At 42.1% G+C, this 19475-nt stretch overlaps 1 protein-coding gene across 3 annotated transcripts in view; it reads right to left on the bottom strand.

The window, feature by feature from the left end:
* The window catches only part of MYO3B (myosin IIIB), a 423015-nt gene that overhangs the window by 75269 nt on the left and 328271 nt on the right, over positions 1-19475 (bottom strand). For all 3 annotated transcript variants that reach the window (XM_021076498.1, XM_021076497.1, XM_021076499.1), the window contains one exon: positions 19135-19234. In XM_021076498.1, the coding sequence (XP_020932157.1) occupies positions 19135-19234 (100 nt within the window). The remainder of the gene's footprint in view (positions 1-19134; positions 19235-19475) is intronic.

Below are 19475 nucleotides of genomic sequence, written 5' to 3'. Positions count from 1 at the left end.
ACTAACAAAGTGTTTTTTCCATTTCTCCTATTTCTAGACTCTACCAGAAATAGCTTCATTTCGTTTGGACAAAGTGTTTCCCTGAGACCCACTTGGATATTCGCCTTAGATTTTTATAACCATCTAAGTGGACTTTCTGTTGCCTGCAGGCCTTGATAGTCTATGAAGAAACATTTGAGGTTAAATCTGATCATTCAGGAGAGATTTTTCTGATGCATAAGACCTGAAGGTTCCCCAATTCAGAAACCAGCATGAAACAATGCCCTTAGCATATGTGCCTGAGATGATTAAATTGTATCAGGTAGATACTACTAGTTGTCTACTCAATATCCTTTCTTTACTGCTTCTTTCCCAAGAGAAAAACATCCATTCTTTCCTGCTTACATCGTAGAGGGCAATGATGTGATCAACTCAAATATGTTTTTCAGGTTCTCCTGCAGATAAGGGAAGGCCACGAGATCTAAACAGAAGTCACTGCATATGACTTCCAGGAAAATCCTTTTCGCCCTTTCACAAAATGCAGCCACAATGGCTGGGGCTCCAGCAGCCATTTTGGGACTATATTTTAAAAAAGCAAAAGCAAAAGCAAAAGCCAAGAGAATCGCAGAGGCTTGGCTGTGCCTGACAGTCTTGATCTTCTGAATTAGTACCAGAAACTGTCTACTCCCCTGGAGTTCTGGTGATATGAGAAAAATAAACATTTATCTATTGAAGTCACTGTATTCTGGTATCATATTAAGCAGAGAATGATTTCTAACTGAAGCATTATTTAAAAAAATAACTTTCAAGAAGTAATTTTCATCTTTGTGGGAGAGGGTGTGAACTTTATATTAGGAACTAACATTATACTGGGTCCTTTTAAATGATGGGCCATTCCTTCATAGCAGATCCATTCTCTAACAGATCCATCCTCTATCTATCTCTATGATGTTCTCTGACCCGGAAGCTTACTGTATGGATTACTCTGGCTTCCCAGTGGTTTGGCCAATACATAGCCGTAGCAGGAAATCAGAAGGAAGAAAATGAGGAAAGAGAGGAATACTCTCTTATTTTGCATCTTCCTTCCTGTGGGATTGTCTCATGTTGAGTGTAGGTCCCCTCTCTCCTCAAGACCCCTCTACCCACATGGCTCTCTCCTGAGTTCCAGATATCATGCCCTTTCCCAGCCCTTTAGGTTATGTGCTAACAGATCCAACATCACTAGCCCCCAGAGTACTATACTATCCTTTCTGGTTTCCTTATATCTTACCCATAGCCTTTTAAAATAATGCCTTTATTAAGCAACCCCTAATCAATTCTAATTTGAGTGTGCAATCTATTTCCTGCTGAGATTCTGTCTGATACATTTCTTGTTATATACATACATACATGTATATATAGACATCTATCTGTACGTGTTATATACACATACACACACACACGTGTGTGTGTGTTTGTGTGTGTGTGCGTATTCATTCTAGGATTTGAGGAAAGGCTGTACTTGCAGACCTCCACATCAAGGTAAAGAGCACCGACTGTAATAGGATAAGTAAGAAAACACCGTTAGGAGGTGAGTAGACTCACAGGAAGGCTCTAAAATGTTCAAACAGGGGTCATAATCAATTTCTGAGAAACACTTTCTTAAATGCAGACACTGCAATCATTTTGCCGGCGGTGGCCAGGATGTCAGATACCTGTCAGTGCACACAACCTCATTACTGATGTGGTCTCTTTATAGAATCACATAACTTAAGAGAACTCGGGCATGACTTGGTCCAACCTACTCATTTTTTGGTGAGGGCTAACTGACTGCCTAAAACCAAGTCAAATACTTCGCCTCTGGACATTCAGTCAGGTTCGTTGTTGTTATTTGGGAATTTTATGAGGTTTTGCTTTTGTTTTACCTGTATCTTAATTCTTCTCTAAATTCTACCTAGAAAAAAATGTAGTCTTTGGAGTTCTCATCGTGGCTCAGTGGTTAACGAATCCGACTAGGAACCATGAGGTTGCGGGTTTGATCCCTGGCCTCGCTCAGTGGGTTAGGGATCTGGTGTTGCCATGAGCTGTGGTGTAGGTCACAGATGCAGCGCGGATCCTGTGTTGCTGTGGCCCTGGTGTAGGCCAGCAGCTACAGCTCTGACTGGACCCCTAGCCTGGGAATCTCCACATGCTGCAGGTGCGGCCCAAGAAAACACACACACACACACACACACACACACACACACACACAATGCAGTCTTTAATGAAAGAAAAAACCAAGGGCATAAACAAGACAAAGAGTGCCCTTGTTTCCTTGTTTTCTCTGAAACTCTAAAACACAACATATGAGATTCTAGGACCACTATTACATTTATAAAATTAGTGGCCTAAGAAGTCAAAATAGGGTAATATCTAAGTTCAGACTGATATTAATGAGAACTGGGAAGAAACTGCTTTCAAAGAGAGCAACAAAACTAAGATATGTTGTGCACAAGTTACGTGAGCATTTAAATGGCTCAGAATGGAAAAAAATAAAAATCATTATAAAAAAAGTGGCTCAGAAAACATTAACCCCCCCATATGTAAGGAGTACAAAGCAAAATGTAAAGTGATGTTACCTCAATCTTTATGTTTCAATTTTCAGTCTAGAATTCTACTAAGAATGCTCCTTCACTCTCTATTAAGTATGGAAAATTGAGCAATAGCTAAGTAATATTTTTAAACTGAAAATACAGTTAAGGTTATGGAGAAATAAACAGGGTTCACTATTTTAGTCTTTAAGAATTGTAAGGCTTTGAATTTTTTTTAAGAGATCAGGTTTTTTTTTTTTTTTCTTTTTTAATAAAGAAGGCACATACCATAACAACCTGCCTTGGCATTTTTTGAGAACTAAAGCTCTATCTTTTTTGGATTGCATGCACGTCCTCTAGTCCCAAGGCCTTAGATCTTGGTACAAAAACTTCCTAAATGTGGTCACAGCCTTTGAGGGTTATTTTGATGATTAATACAGTCAAAGTCCCCAAAGAGTAGTCTGACTGAGAAAACTTATAACAATCTATGATATTTTGAAGAACTACCACATGGAAAAAGAAGTAGCCATTTTTTTTTTCTCATTCAGTTATTGGGAAGCAAGAAGAAAAATCCTTTTATCAAGCTTTCTAACCATAAAATTAGTCAGCTATTATCACTAGCATAGAGATTCTTTTTTTTTTTTTTTTTTTGCCTTTTCTAGGGCTGCTTCCTGTGGCATATGGAGGTTCCTAGGCTAGGGGTCGAATCGGAGCTGGAGCCACTGGCCTACACCAGAGCCACAGCAACACGGGATCTGAGCCGCATCTGCGACCTACACCACAGCTCATGGCAACGCCGGATCGTTAACCCACTGAGCAAGGCCAGGGATTGAACCCACAACCTCATGGTTCTTAGTTGGATTCGTTAATTACTGTGCCACGACGGGAACTCCTTTTTTTTTTTAGATTCTTAACCTGGGATGTAGACCCTGATGGGACTGTGAAGACGTCTGAGGAGACCTTGACATTGTGTGCAAAACGGTGCAGTTGTGCATTTGCCCATTTTCCTGGGGTTAGAGTGTGCGGATTCCTTTAGCTTCTCACAGGGGCTCAGGATATTATAAGGGCTGCAGAAGAATGTGTGAAATCAGTCTGGATGACCATTTGCCAGGAGTGCTACAGAGAAGATAATCACCCCGAGGTCAATGTTTATAATTCAATGGTTATAAACAATGTAAGCAAAACCTTTATGCTGTGTATGTTCAATCCTCTAATCACTCAGCAGTTATTGACAGGTGCTCATATGGGTTAATGTGCTCAGAGTGGTGGGTTAAAGGGAGCACCTGTTTTGACTTCCCCTTTGAGGGACATGAATGTGATGTACTTTTTTCCCAATGCTTTCCCACAGTGTTTGGTAGAAACTGCTACATGAATTAGTGGCTCTGTTAATAAAGCGAATAAGAGGATGCAGTCTAGAACAAAGAACGGCAGCCCACTGCAGATGAGAAAAGCCCGGTCCCCAGACGGCAATGCAAGTTGAAAAACAGAGGGCAGAGGCCAAGTGTGCTGCTGTGAGTTGAACTGCTCTGGGCCTGGGTAAATATAGCCGCAAAGGACAAACAGAACGGACACTTTGTAATTTGACCCTTGGAGATTTGGAGGCGATCCTTGGTCCCCCACCCATACTGAAACATTCCGATCCTGGGTAATGAGTTAGCGTGCGAACTGTCCCTTTGGAAGACAAATCAGTTAAGAGCTGAAAGGAGCTAGAGGTCTCTGCATTGATCTGATTTTGGTACAAATGCAGAGTTCAGCCTTTAAAATTGGTGCGTGCCCATTGGGAGAGCCTGGCCATTGTGTCCTGGCATCTAAACTTCTCCTTTGAAATAAGGATAGTGTGTAAACTCATCCCTTAAGAGCTTTGTAGATCTCTTGCATTTGTTTCTGGGGCCTGTTTGAATTTGCTCTTTTAAAGAGGCTGCCTAGAGAAAATTCCTGGCACCAATGTAGTGAAAAGGGATATCATCAATTTCTTCCATTTAAAAAGGAAGGGCCCCTTTGGGACCACTGCTCTCCGTGTATATCAGGTCAGACAAATCCAGCCTAACGTCTGGGGAGACGGGCTCTTCTAATTACTGACCGCCAAGCAGCCGAACCCTCCGGATGGTGGAGAAAGAAAACGGGGTTCTGAGTCTGTGGGAGCTCTAAATATTCCTTAGACCATTTAGGTGGATTAATGAAACATAACTCCTTCTCATTACACAGATTACCAAGCACAGACAATACCAACAAATTAGTCCTACTCTTTTTAAACTCGGTAAAGGTTCAAGGTGATAAACTCTTGAGACTTGTGGTGATGTCAAAAAAACAACAAAAACAAAAACAAAGCTAAGCGTAGTCTGTAGAAATCTTCGCACACTCCATCCATAAGACTTGACGATTTGAATAGAAGGGAGGAAGGAGGTGTTAACTTGAAAATTAAGTACTTTCAGAAGTGATTCTTATTTGAGGAGTAAGAAATCACAGTGGCAGCAGCTAAACATTTATTAGGCGCTTTTCACATGCCATGCATGATCTATTCCCATGTATTAAGCCAATAATCTGGAGTCTTATTTTTGAAGGACAAGTCTTGACCTGGAGTTCCTTCAAAGCTGACCGAGCATCACACACCATAAATACACACACACACACACACACACACTCTCTCTCTCTCTCTCTCTCTCTCTCTCTCTCTTTCAGGAAACTAGGATTTCAGGGCAGGGAAGCTTGGTGTCATAAAAGGCTCCCATGCCAGCAAAGCCCTGGAAAGATGGACAAAATGTAGGGATGGAAAGGTTTGGGGTGTTGGGGGGAGTACAGTGACTTGTAGGTGATCAGAAGATCACCGTGAATTGTTCTTAGTTGGAAGAAAAACTGTGGACTCATTTAATATCAACTGTTTATCTTAAACGTCTCTCTCCTGTCATTGCCCCAACTTCATACTCACATTTTTATAAGAAATGTATCTGTTCCCTTTTAAAAATCACAAGTAATTTCAATCCACATCCAGCAGCAGTCAGAGCTAAACAAAACACTTGCACCTAATGCCAATAATCGCCCAGGCATGGCTTTTTGTCCCTTATTCTGGTTCTTTCCTTTGAACCTAATCAAGATAGAGCCCGTGAAATCCTAAACTCTGACCAGGAACAAATAGTCAAATAACTTGAGCATAATGCAGTAGACTTCAGAGTCTACAGCTGAAGGTACTGTTACATGTTCAGCCCCTTGAGGTTTCTATTTTTCTCTGTTCCTTTGTAGAGCAAAGAGGAAACTACACGTAAGACCTGAAAACGGCTGTCCAAAGAGCCATCAAGAATGGTCTGGGCCCTGAGAACCGGTCCAAAGACATCACTAACTTGATTTCTCCCTAGAACACAGCTCTGGGTTGGCTTCTAGCTCTGGATTGACCAACGGGGACTCAATTTTCTCATCTGTAAAATGAGAATGTTGAACAAAAGGATCTCAGCCAGATGCCCAGTGACAGAAGAATATATTCATAAAATGGGATATTGTACAGCATGGAAAATAAACAAGTTAATCTTAAAAATATCATGGTAAGAAAAAAAAAAGAGGAAGAAAAGGCTAAAAAACAAATCATATATGCCATGGGATTCCAGACATACGATGCTGAAAAGCAGGCAAAATGAAACTATGATATTTAGGATGCTTGCTTAGGGGGTGACCTCTCAGGAGGAGGAGAGTTGTGATCTGGGAAGGATATGCAGAAGCCTTCTGAGGTGCTGGCAAATTCTGCCTTCTGATCTCGGTTGTAATTGTGCAGGGACTTTATAATAATTCATTACACTGTTCATCTCTTTTTGAAACTTCTTTTTCTGTAGGCCTGTTGTGTTGAAGAATTTTAAAATATATAAAAAACAAAACAGGAGTTCCTGTTGTGGCTCAGCAGTTAATGAACCCAACTAGAATCTACAAGGATGCAGGTTCGATCCCTGGCCTTGCTCAGTGGGTTAAGGATCTGGCGTTGCCACGAGCTATGGTGCAGGTCACAGATGCGGCTCAGATGTGGCTGTGGTGGAGGACTGCAGCTGCAGCTCCGACTGGACCCCTAGCCTGGAAACCTCCACATGTTGTGGGTACAGCCCTAAAAACAAACAAACAAACAAACAAAAAAAACAAAACAACCACAATCTCCTATCTCTCGGGTGTGAGATTTCCTGGTGTGGAGAGGGAAAGGCAGACTGCTGGGATTATCTTTCTCCATTCTTTGCCAGGACAGTCCCTGAAGCCCTTCAGTTCTCAGCTTCGGTGTCAGCCCATTGACCCTTTGCCACTCCCACAAGACCACGAAAGTATTCCTCTCATAATCCAGCTCCGGTGCTCACTCTGATTAACATCTGGGTCAAAGGAGATATGATTTCAGATTTACTCGTCCATCCCGCCCCTAGAATGTAAACCCAAAGGCAAGTCTGGCTCTCACTCCTTTACATACCACCAGCACCCAACATAGTATCTTCCACTTAATAATTGCTCAATAAACATCAGCTGACTGAATACCTGAATGAATGAGTAATAAAGGTGTATGTACTTCATTCTCTCCCATCCCTCTCTGAATTTAAACCAAAAATGTCTCTCTTGCTAAATATGGTTTTTACTAGAAGCAGACAGCCGTGGAGGCTTCCTGGTCATTCTAGGAGTTCTAGTTACTTAAAAGAGAGTCAAATAAAAATGAAAACAGGAGTTCCTGTCATGGCACAGCAGAAAGCAATCCGACTAGGAACCATGAGGTTTCAGGTTCGATCCCTGGCCTCACTCCGTGGATTAAGGAGCTGGCGTTGCCATGAACTGTGGTGTAGGTCGCAGATGTGGCTCAGATCTGGCGTCACTATGGCTGTGGTGTAGGCCAGCAGCGACAGCTCTGATCAAACTCCTAGCCTGGGAATTTCCATATGTGGCGGATGCGGCCCTAAAAAGAAAAAAAAAAAAAAAAAAAAAAAAAAAAAGAGAAAGAAAAAAGAAAACAGCAAAATCTTACCGTGGTTTTGCATAAAGTCATATAACCACAGTCCCCCAGCCTTTATTTAATTTTGGGCTTTGTCTTGCCTCCCTAGAACACTTTATTACATTTAATTTAGATAACACATTTGTGTCATGGTTCTCATACGCTCAACTGCCAAACAACCGATCACCTTGTACCTTCCTCAGGTGCCATGCTAAGATGAAAGTCAGGTTTTTTTTGCTTTGTTTTGTTTTGCTTTAAGTATATTATTTATTTTAAGTTCACTGTAGATACCACACATCTGCCCTAGTTTGCTTACTATTTCTTTTTAAAAGGATTTGAATTTTAGCAAATGCATTTTCTGCATCTGTTGATAGAAATACAATCCAACAATGTTGGGAATTTCATTTTTTGATTCTCTACAGTTAAGCTAATATTAAAATCCTGAAAGAAATCAAATTCTCTCATAATAACCTTTTTTAAAGGTTGAGGTTATGGAGTTCCTGCTGTGGCACAGTGGAAACGAATTCAACTAGGAACCATGAGGTTGTGGGCTCGATCCCTGGCCTCGCTCAATGGGCCAAGCACTTAGCGCTGCCATGAGCTGTGGTGTTCAGGTTTGTTTTAAAATATTTTTCTCCACGATTATATACATAAAAAATTCATTATTGCTCTGCAAAACACACTGTTAAGAGAATGGAAAGACAAGCCACAGATGGAAGGAATACTTGCAAAACACATATCGCACAAAGGACTGGCATCTAAAACATACGAAAACCTTTAAACTCTCAAAATAAGAAAACAAACAACACAATTGAAAAATGGGCAAACGATCTGAATGGACTCTTTACCAAAGAAGTTATGTATGCATTTAGCAAATAAGCATATTAGAGACAACTCCACATAATATGCCATCAGGGAGATACAATTTAAAACAACAGGATACCACTACACGCCTATGAAAATGGCAAAAAGCCAGAATACTGGCAATGCCAAATGCTGGTGAGGATGAGGAACCACAGAAACTCTCATTCATTGCTGGTAGGAATGCAACATGGTGCAGTCACTTTGGAAGACTGTTTGGCAGTTTCTTATAAAACAAAACATACTCTTACCATATAATCTAGCAATCACGTGTTTTGGTATTTAACCAAAGAAGTGAAAAACTTATGGCCACACAAAAATCTGCACAAAAATGTTTAGGGCAGCTTTACTCTTCACCGCCAAAACTTGGAAGCAACCAGCACATCCTTCTATAGGTGAACAAACTGTGGTACATCCACATAAGGAATAAACTATCAAGACATGGAGGTTCAAGACATGGCGGTTCCTCCATGCAAAGACATGGAGGAACCCTAAATTGCATATCACTCATGGAAAGAAACCTGTTCGAAAAGAAACCTATCTGATTCCAACTCTATGACATTCTGGAAAAGGTAAAACTATGAAGACAGTAAAAGAAAAAAACAAAATCGGTGGTTGCCAGGAGCTTAAAGAGCGGGAGGGAGGATGAAGGTGGAGCACAGGGGATTGTGAGGCAAATAAAATGATTCTGTGGATACTGCAGTGGTGGATCCTGTCATTACATATTTGTCGAAACTCACACACCGTACAACACGCAGGGTGAACCTTGATGTCAGGTATGGACTTTGTCAATAATTACATATCAAAATTGGCTCATCAGGAGTTCCCGTCGTGGCACAGTGGTTGACGAATCCAACTAGGAACCATGAGGTTGCGGGTTCGATCCCTGGCCTTGCTCAGTGGGTTAAAGGATCCGGCGTTGTTGTGAGCTGTGGTGTAGGTTGCAGACGCGGCTCGGATCCCGCGTTGCTGTGGCTCTGGCTTAGGCTGGCGGCTACACCTCCGATTCGACCCCTAGCCTGGGAACCTCCATATGCCGCGGGAACGGCCCTAGAAAAGACAAAAAAAAAATTGGATCATCGTTGTAACAAATGAACCATACTAATACAAGACGTTAATAACAGGGGAACCCGGGTTGTGGGCCCGGGGCAGGTGGGAAGGGAGAAGTAAGGGTGTATTTGTGAACTGTGCTCAATTTTTCTTAAAAACAAAAAAAACTAGGTTAAAAAGGATTAATTAAAAAAAAAAACCCTCAAAAAATTTCTTACTCCCAATCTTAGAAAACAAACCAAAGTAAAAAGAAGAAAAAAAATCACACCACTCCTAGTATACAACTCTGCGTTTCATTTTCAAGTTGAAAAGACTCTTTTAGAATGCATGCAGCAAAGGAGGCAGCCAAAGTTAACTGCGAGTTTGTGCTGTTTCAAATACATCAAGTAAGAAAAGAATGTAAAACTAAAATTCCTCCCAGCACATTTTACAGTCAGGCCATCAACATCCAATTCTGGAAGCCAAGCGCCCAAATTTGACTCACACCCCCGCCCCCTGTGCGCCCCCCTACTGCCCTGCTTTGTTTGGCAGCTGCGCTCCTGATGTCCTGGGTCAATGCCAGAGTCTAACTTGGCATCAGCAAAAAGTGCATCCTGACCTAACGCACTCAGGAAAGCACCAGCGAAGTTCCTGCCGGACCTTCCTCAGATATGTTTTGCAGTAACAATCTAAGCAGATAATGTCCCCAAATAATCCAACTTTGTAACATGTTTTAAGGAGCCAGGGGAATGAGAACAGGCCCTCCCTGAGGTATGCGGTCTCAGAAATTGTGATTGACAGGTGACCTCCTGAACGTCTACCTACTAGTCCTCCAGCCTCCAACCCTCCAATGGAGCCAGAATCTCACTGACTCAGCTGGCTGAGGGGTGGATGCAGTGCTGACCTGTGTGGACCGCAACCCCTTCTTCCTTATCCTCACCCTCAAACTGCAGGGAAAATGGGGCATCAAAATGGATCTTTTCCTCCTAGTAGGCATCCCATAGAAAGCCACAATTTTGCTCAAAGGCCTCAGTTGGCATAAACCACCACAACTACAATTGATAACCAAGCACTATGCATGTGCCAAAATTACCAAATTAAGCAAGACAAAACCAAACTCAACACCCAGACAAGATCTAGTAAAAAGGAGGAAAATCTTTTTTTTGTTTGTTTTTGCCTTTTTTTTTTAGGAGTTGTTTTATTTATTTATTTTAATGGCTATACTCACAGCATATAAAAGTGCCCAGGCTAGGGATTGAACCCAAGCCGCAGCTGGAACCTGTGCCACAGCTGCAATGATGCTGGATCCTTAACCCACTGCACCAGGCCAGGGATTGAACCTGTGCCTCTGCAGTGACAGAAGCTGCTGCAGTTGGATTCTAAACCCACTGCACCATAGTCGGAACTCTCAGAAAAGTCTTTCAAACAGAATAGGGAAGGTGTGTGATTAATACGAATGGGGCTAGGTTAGAAATTAAATTGGGGATTAGGAGAACTATAATCTCTTCTCTTTCTCCTTCCATCCCTCTGCTCTCATGCCCTCAAGTCTCAAACTAGGCATTCCTTATTCTGGCCTTGCCTAAATTCTTTTCCAAAAAGCCAGGGCACAAACATTATAGCACTTGCATAACATTTTAGAAATATGCACAGAAATTCAGATCTGGTGGGGTTTAGAGCAATTTTTCCTTTTGGGAGGCTGGCAGAGGCAGTAGAGTTTATAAAATAGAAATATCTTCTAAATGAAATCATTCCTAACAAGTTTAGAAAGTGAGATACTTTCAAATGTCTGGAACACTCTCTTCCTCCTCTATAGCAAAATTTCAAGTTAACGCAACTTTGTTCTTGACAACATCCTGAGAATTTAATGAGACCATTTGAGGTAAATATGGATACTCAATGTGTTATCAAACCTGCTTGGAAAACAACAGCTATAGAGACCAAGACATTAGAGGTGCATTTGTTTCTCTCTCTTTTCCTTTTCTTTCTTTCTTTTTTTTTTCCGTCTTTTTGCCATTTCTTGGGCTGCTCCTGTGGCATATGGAGGTTCTTAGGCTAGGGGTCCAATAGGAGCTGCAGCTGCCGGCATACACCAGAGCCACAGCAACGTGGGATCCGAGCCGCATCTGCAACCTACACCACAGCTCACGGCAACACTGGATCCTTAACCCACCGAGCAAGGCCAGGGATCGAACCCAAAACCTTGTGGTTCCTAGTTGGATTCCTTAACCACTGTACCACGATGGGAACTTCAATTTGTCTCTTAAGTGTCTTATTTTCTGGCCTGTGTTTAACATACAGTAGGTGCTGAAAAGGTGTCTGTCGAGTAAGAGAATAGAAAGCCATATACATAAAGTTCACCTTTTCCGATTCCATAAAGTATTACAGAGATGGGGGGATGTGGTTCTCAAAAGGTGGTCCCTGGATCAGCAGCATGGCATCACTTGGGAACATGATAAAAAGGCAAATCCCCTCCTCTGTTCCACGCCACACAAAATCAGAAACTATGGCCTGGGCCAGAAATCTGTGTTTTAACAAGTCCTCTGGGTGATTCTGACACCTACTGAAGGCTGAGAAACACCAGTCTAAAAAAGATCCCTTAACAAGACATTTTTTTCTACCTCCCACACTAAAGGTAAGCATTCTATGCCAGTAACTCCTTTTCCATCTCATTGAAAAAGTCCTGAGACTGAGGGTTGTTTTTTTTTTTTTTTTTTTTTTTTTTTTTTTGCCTTTTCTAGGGCCACTTCCTGAGGCATATGGAGGTTCCCAGGCTAGGGGTCGAATCAGAGCTGTAGCTGCCAGCCTACACCAGAGCCACAGCAATGCCAGATCCGAGCCGTGTCTGCCACCTACACCACAGCTCACGGCAATGCCGGATCTATAACCCACTGATTGAGGTCAGGGATTGAACCTGCAACCTCATGGTTCCTAGTTGGATTCGTTAACCACTGCGCCACGAGGGGAACTCCTAGACTGAGGTTTTATGGTGCAGGTTTATCATAAATTCTGTGGCATCCGGACAAGAAGAAAAGATAGATCCGCCGTCTGACAGCCCAAAAGAGCAGGAATTCCAAGCACCACAGTCATACAAGAGCGGCCTCCAAGTCTTTTGTGTGGCTTTCTGTAATGACGCTGGGTTTGGGACAGGGAGGTTCAGTAGCCTTGGCTCGTACGTCTGGTTTCCATGTGCTTTCCCAACAGGGATTATGTTGCCTTTGAGTCTCTGTTGTAGGAATGAGCTCTCCCTGTCAAGTGGGTGACATCTGAGTCCTTTATGATTGTGGTGGTTGCTGAACCTTTTACAATCACAGTGGTTGGCAAGCTGTTGGCCTCCCCTTCCTAACACAGGCAGCCAGTGTGAGGTGATTCTATAGCATGAACCTAGGGCTCAATCTTGCCTGATACAGGGATCTCATTAAAAAAAAAAAAAAATTAGTTCTCATCCCAATCAACTTCCAGTATTATCACAGAGTGACCAACTTGTCCCAGTTTGCCTGTGACAGTTCTGAAAATCCATGTCCTGCAAAACCTTCAGTCTCGGGAAAATTGAGATATTTGGTCACCCTAAGGGTTAAGAGTTACAAGGATAAAATACAGCCCAAGTTTGCCTTCTGGTAGCTGAACTTCTGCCAAAATCAACAAAATTCAGTAATGAGAAAAGGAAAGGAAAATAATGAAGTAGATGATGTTAGAGAAGCAACTGGGTGAAAGAAAGTGGGTGTGATTTGCTCAGCAAATCTGAAGAAAGACCTGAAACCAGATCGCTAAAGCCCAACGCTAAACACTCTGACGAGGGCCCTGCCACCACCCACTGTTGCTCACTGCCAAGTGCAATCCCCTCTGGAAGCTGATACAATGCCATTTGCTCCTCAGCTCCCTAAAAGTGTGCTAGGTAGCATCTTTAAAGAGTGATGTAACATCTTTTTTTTTTTTTTTTTTTTTTTTGTCTTTTTTGCCATTTCTTGGGCTGCTCCCATGGCATATGGAGGTTCCCAGGCTAGGGGTCTAATTGGAGCTATAGCCGCCGGCCTACACCAGAGCCACAGCAACGCAGAATCCGAGCCGAGTCTGCAACCTACACTACAGCTCATGGCAACGCCAGATCCTTAACCCACTGAGCAAGGCTAGGGATCGAACCCGCAACCTCATGGTTCCTAGTCAGATTCGTTAACCACTGAGCCATGACGGGAACTCCAAGAGTGATGTAACATCTTTTAAGATGCTAGGTAGCATCTTAGCAAATGCAATGATTTTTGACCTTTAAAAATAAATATGAATAATTTATACTACTTATAGATGAGATGATAACCCAGGGCAGGACTACCTCAGGTAGGTGAGGTATCACAGGAAACCCAGGGGCAGGCAACAGGCCCTGAACAAGCGGGTTAAAAGTTAAACTAAAGCTTGGATATTTTACGCTAAGAAAATACAGGTAAAGCACTGCCCAAATTAGAGATTTACTACACAAGTGACAGTTTCCTTTCATTCCTTGGGATTTCCTCATACTCCCCACCCAGATCCTTTTTTTTTTTTTTTTGTCTTTTCTAGGGCCGCTCCCATGGCATACAGAGGTTCCCAGGCTAGGGGTCTAATCGGAGCTGTAGCTGCCAGGGAAGGCTACACCATAGTCACAGCAACGCCAGATCTGAGCCACGTCTTCGACCTACACCACAGCTCATGGCAATGCCAGATCCTCAACCCACGGAGCAAGGCCAGGGATCGAACCAGCCACCTCATGGTTCCTAGTTGGATTTGTTAACCACTGCACCACAACGGGAACTCCAGATCCTTTTTTTTTAATGCAGAAAAACAATGCTGAGAACTTGTTTTTTAGGCCACAACAAAGGAGAAAGAGAGAAGTTGGGAGGAAAATGTTATAAAAAAGGGAGACATTAACAATAGCAGGAGACACCAGCTTTGCACTCAGAGGGAAGAGCGTTAAAATAAACAGCTGAGGGTCATCTAACAAAAGGGTAGGTGGTCCTATTTCATAATGGCCCCAAGGATCTATGTTACAGCCAGTGTGACAACTGTGATTAATAGTCATGACCAGGACACCAAGAATAAGGAGAACTGAATTCAGTACACTTCATATGAAAGGGAGTTGCAGGTTTTAGAAAGTTTCAGCTGGGAGTTCCCATCGTGGCGCAGTGGAAACGAATCCGCCTAGGAACCATGGGGTTTCGGGTTCAGTCCCTGCCCTTGCTCAGTGGGTTAAGGATCCGGCGTTGCCGTGAGCTGTGGTGTAGGTTGCAGACGCGGCTCGGATCCTGCGTTGCTGTGGCTCTAGTGTAGGCCGGGGGCTCCAGCTCCGATTCGACCCCTAGCCTGGGAACCTCCATATGCTGCAGGAGCCCAAAGAAATAGCAAAAAGACCAAAAAAAAAAAAAAAAAAAAAGAAAGTTTCAGCTGTCTGTAAAATGTAACTTATAGAGAAGAACTCATGCATTGGCGATGTCTGTAGTCCCTTCTCAACCCAGCCACTTCTATTTCACTGAATTTATACTCTTGTTTATTGACTCAAAATGTAGAGCTCAGATCAACAACCTCAGCACCACCTGGAAGCTCATTAGCATTGCACAATCTCAGGAGCCACCCAGACCTGCTGAATCAGAACCTTCATTCCATCCAGATCCCCAGAGTGTTTGTTAGGACCTGCATCATTGGGCTTCTTACCTCTTCCTTGCTTTTGTGGCTCCAATCACCCAGGCTTCCTTCTGTTCCCCACACACTCCATGTTTGCTCTCTCCTCGGGGCATCTGCCTAGGCTGTTCCTCTTGCCTGTGATGCTCTTCCCTTGGGTATCCATGTGGCCCACTAGCTCACCACCTTCAAGCCTTTGCAATGAAGCTCACTCTGACCACCCTATTTAAAGGTAAACCATCCTCTGTCCCCATCCTCTGCACTTTGACCAAGATTGGTCTCCCTTGCTGTATTTTCTCCCTCATAACTCTTTGCCCTTCTAGCATCTCATACAACTGACTCATGTATTATGCTTATTGCTTATTGTCCCTCTGCTAGAATGTAGCTTCATGGGGACAGGACTTTGGGACTGTGTTGTTCCCCAATGTATCACATATGCCCAGAACAGGGCTAGTGAAGTGTGGTCTGCAGGCGGACCCTTGTTACTGTTCCCAACCTGATCACTAAAGAAATTCAGAGGCATTTAGGTTAGAGTAAGAAATTTAGAAAAGTTTAGATCCATTCGATATTGTGTCATTTGTGACCTAGCAATTTATTTTCACTGTGGTTCACAAAAGTATCAGACTGTGTAAATTGGAAATTAAAACAGCCAACCCCAAATGGGTCTTTTGAAACAGTTTGAGGAGCACTGGCCTGGGACAGTTCCTGGCTCTCAAGGAGTGTCAATAACTGTTTGTTGACTGAATAAATAGAATGGATGCCTAAAAAATGCAATTTTACATAGTAAAGCCAGATCATGTCTGTATATATGCCTGTCGGTCCAATTAAATAATTTCTGCTTGGATTAGTGGCAAAGTGATTCATATTATGGACCTCCTGGGTGTATTGTGCTTTCCTTGTGAGGAATGAGTCAGGTGCAAATGGACCAGTGAAGGACACTTCTGAGACTCTCTGACTAAGGGGCCAAAGACAGCCTGTCCAAGCCCCACATTTGTGACCTTTTTTGCCTGCCTGCTCTGAGCAGAGCTGGCCTGATTAAGTAACTTCAGATTTATTCCTTGTCTCCCTCCTCCCCTCCACCCCCTTATTCCTTTATAAAACAATGAAGTTAGCACTCACTGTAAGTTAGAAGACCAACTTTTTGGACTGTAGTGTTTTCTTAAAACTGAAAAGGTCACCATATTCTCAGGCCTTCCAGAGAGACATGAGTTGAAAGAACGGGTCATTTAAGGCAAAGATTCAAACATGAAGGTAGAACTTGCTAGAATGTCTCATACAGAATAAATACACTCTCACTTGCGCAGCTTATCCCTTGAAAACATAAATAAAACTGGAATTCTTTTGTTCTTCAATCCATCTTTGTTGCCTTTTAAGGTCAAGAGGAATCTGATTTATATAATGCTTTTTCCTGCCAAACCTTCCTTCCTTCTCTGGCTGCTCACAACAACAGCAGCTTGGATCATTTTAACTTGTTCCACTGGGATGCTAAACCTATTTGGGGGGGGGTGTGCTAAGAGACCCTTATTTCATTTCAGGATTTTTAGAAATTTTCTCTGACTCATTTACTCAGAAGTTTCATTTCATCCTTGCTTTCACTATATTTCACCACAGCTTTGGCTGATCAAGAATTCAATTTGGGGACCTAGGCTAGGTGGCGAGGAGAGAATTCAGAAATGAAAAGATATGATCCCAGAGAGTTTAAAATCTAGCAGAGGCATGAAAATAACTGTAATCCAAGGCAGGATGTGTTAAGTACTAAAGGAAAGTCAGAGGGCTCAGAGGGAGCGGCAGACTGTGAAGAACAGAGAGGACTCAGAATGAATAGTGAAGGGGGACAGGTAGGGGAGAGGGAGCAGTGCGAATGAATCACAGAGGAAAGAAAGAACACCCTGGGCATGGGTGGAGGATGGAGAGTAGTGTGGATATTCTGAAGCACAAAATAAGAGAGCACGAGCATTGGAAGATACAGCTAGAAAGGAAGAATAGGACTAGAACCGAGACAGCCTTGGATGTCATGCCAAGAAGCTTAGAGCTGCTGCTGGAACAATGGGGAGCCACTGAAGTTTATGGAGGAAGAGAATGTTATGATCAGGGAATGCTTTAGAAAAGCTCCTCAGATATGCATGCATGAGAGCAGGTGAAGAAGGAAAAGAATGGCAGCAGGAAGACCATTTAGGATACTGTTTACAAGCGTATTAAGGAGAAGTAATGGTGATGGTGGCAGACTCAACAGAAAACCATCTAGATTAAAAAGAAGGAGCAATTGTGACAGGAAAGTGCATATGAGCCATTTATAGCAAAGCAGATGTGAAACTTATTAATAAGTTTGACTTTGGGGGATACTTTCCTAAAGACTGGGAAACGTGATTATAATCTAACAAGTCTCTTTTTAGTTAATTCAAAATGCAATATATTTTTACTCCTCGAAAGTATCCCACCAAAACATAATACAATAAGAACTTTATTTATCTACCTATTTTTCATGCTTATAGATTAACTTTGCATTTATATAATATCAATAGCAATAACTACCACTATAGCAGCTGACATAATAATGTACCCTTACTCTGAACCAGACACCAGTCTGGCCCTTTACTTCTACTAGTTCATTTAATCCTCGGTACAACTCTTTGGCTATAAACTACCATTTCTCTCATTGTACGTGTGTAGGTATTGAGATAAGGAGTGTTACATAGCTTTATTAACACTGAACAGGAAAGCAGAGATTTAAATCCAGGCAAGTCTGACGAAAATCTATGCTTTTAGCTACTCAACTGTGCTTTAAAATTTTCTTTTTACATGTATTTTAAAGTAGAATGCTGAAAGAGAACAAAGACCAGATGGGACAAATGGCAAGATGACATATATAAACCAAATATATCAATAATCACATTAAATGTAAATGGTGTAAACATCTCAACTAAAGGGTAGAGATTGTCCGTTTGGACAGAGAAAAATCCCAAACAAAATCTTGCATAATGGATTCTGTTCCATCACATGACCTTTTCTCTAAATTTCCTCTTTTTTGCACCACTCCTACCTCTACCTCATTGTGGCATTACTCCTGAACACTATCTGACTGAGGGGAAAATATTTCCTTGGATAAGTTTATCATTTTCTTTTGCCTCTCTTGAAGAGTTTAAGTTTCACATGGACTGAAGGTCCTAACGCATTTATTGTACATGTGTTATTCCACTTCATATTGTACTACCTTGTCACTGAAAAACAGACTAAGAAGAAATTTTGAGATACCTAAGAAACTACTGAACATTTCAGAAAAATAAATGAGGTCAACAGTAAGAGTAATACTAGTATTTTAACTTGAAGTAGTTTCTTTCTTTGGAATGATCCACCTTGTGTTTAGTATTTCCTGGTCCATAAATATTTCTTATGATCGTGCTTCTACGTTATCTTCTGAGTCACACATAGCTCCCAAACTGACTATGGTAAGCATATTCTGCAGCAAAGAATTTAGAAAAGAGGCCAAAAATGTATTTCCCATAGGAGTGTGGCAAGATGTCTGTATTCTTGCTGAAAGAATGGCCGTGTTGCCAAAAGGGCAGAACTATTCTCTAAATCCATATATTTTTTCTTTTTTTTTTTTTAACCAAGCCCTAGATTTTGCCCCTGAATTATCTGCCCTACTGAAAGCTGGTCAATTATTTATCTTTCCCTTAAGAAAATAAAGTTTTAAAGCAGTTTCTAGTTGGAGGGCCTTACAAGTAAAGGGAAAAGTATGACCTTTGATACTACATTTTCTTCTTTCAAAAAAGTAAACCGAAGTGGCACAGGTGGCCATAAACGGTTACTTTTAAGGCAAGTTTTGCTTCCAGCCTTTATGGTTTCCCCAAACTGAACTTTTCAGTGTCTTTTTTTTTGGGGGGGGGTGCACCCACAGCACATGGAAGTTCCTGGACCAGGGATGGAACCTGTGTCACAGTAACCCAAGCCGCTGCAGTGGCAACACCAGATCCCTAACCCACTGCACCGCGAGGGAATTTTTTGCTACTGTTAGGTCATATTACTTACTATCTGAGTCCTGCCTTCTACACAGTCCTGCATAAACAACTCATTAAAAAATATACAAGCATGCGAATGGTAGAAACAGCTTACAATTCAAAATATTTTTCTTACCAGGTTTTGCAAGGGCTCTCCTTGAGGCACTCAGTCCTGGGCGGTCTGGAGCAGAATGGCATGTCCCAGAAGACAGCAAATCAGTCTCCCAAACTGAATGCTTCAGAAAGACCCAATAAAAGAAGGTTATTTCTATCCTCTGATGAGGCAGCCTTAAGGACATGGCTTCCATTTAACTAAGTGACCCTTAACCCTAATCATACAAGGGAAAAAATCTATGTATACTGGAGTCATGTGGTAAGTTGCCCCTGTTTTGCCTTAGAATTGAGTGGAGGTCCTCTCCTTGGGGCAATTAGTTGCAAAGTCTCAACACCTTTTGCTTCATCCATTTATTTCTTCCT

Source organism: Sus scrofa, chromosome 15 (assembly GCF_000003025.6).
Source record: "Sus scrofa isolate TJ Tabasco breed Duroc chromosome 15, Sscrofa11.1, whole genome shotgun sequence".
Lineage (NCBI taxonomy): Eukaryota > Metazoa > Chordata > Mammalia > Artiodactyla > Suidae > Sus > Sus scrofa.
Note: the sequence above shows the minus strand (reverse complement) of the source record. Positions and strands in the feature narration are given on the sequence as shown.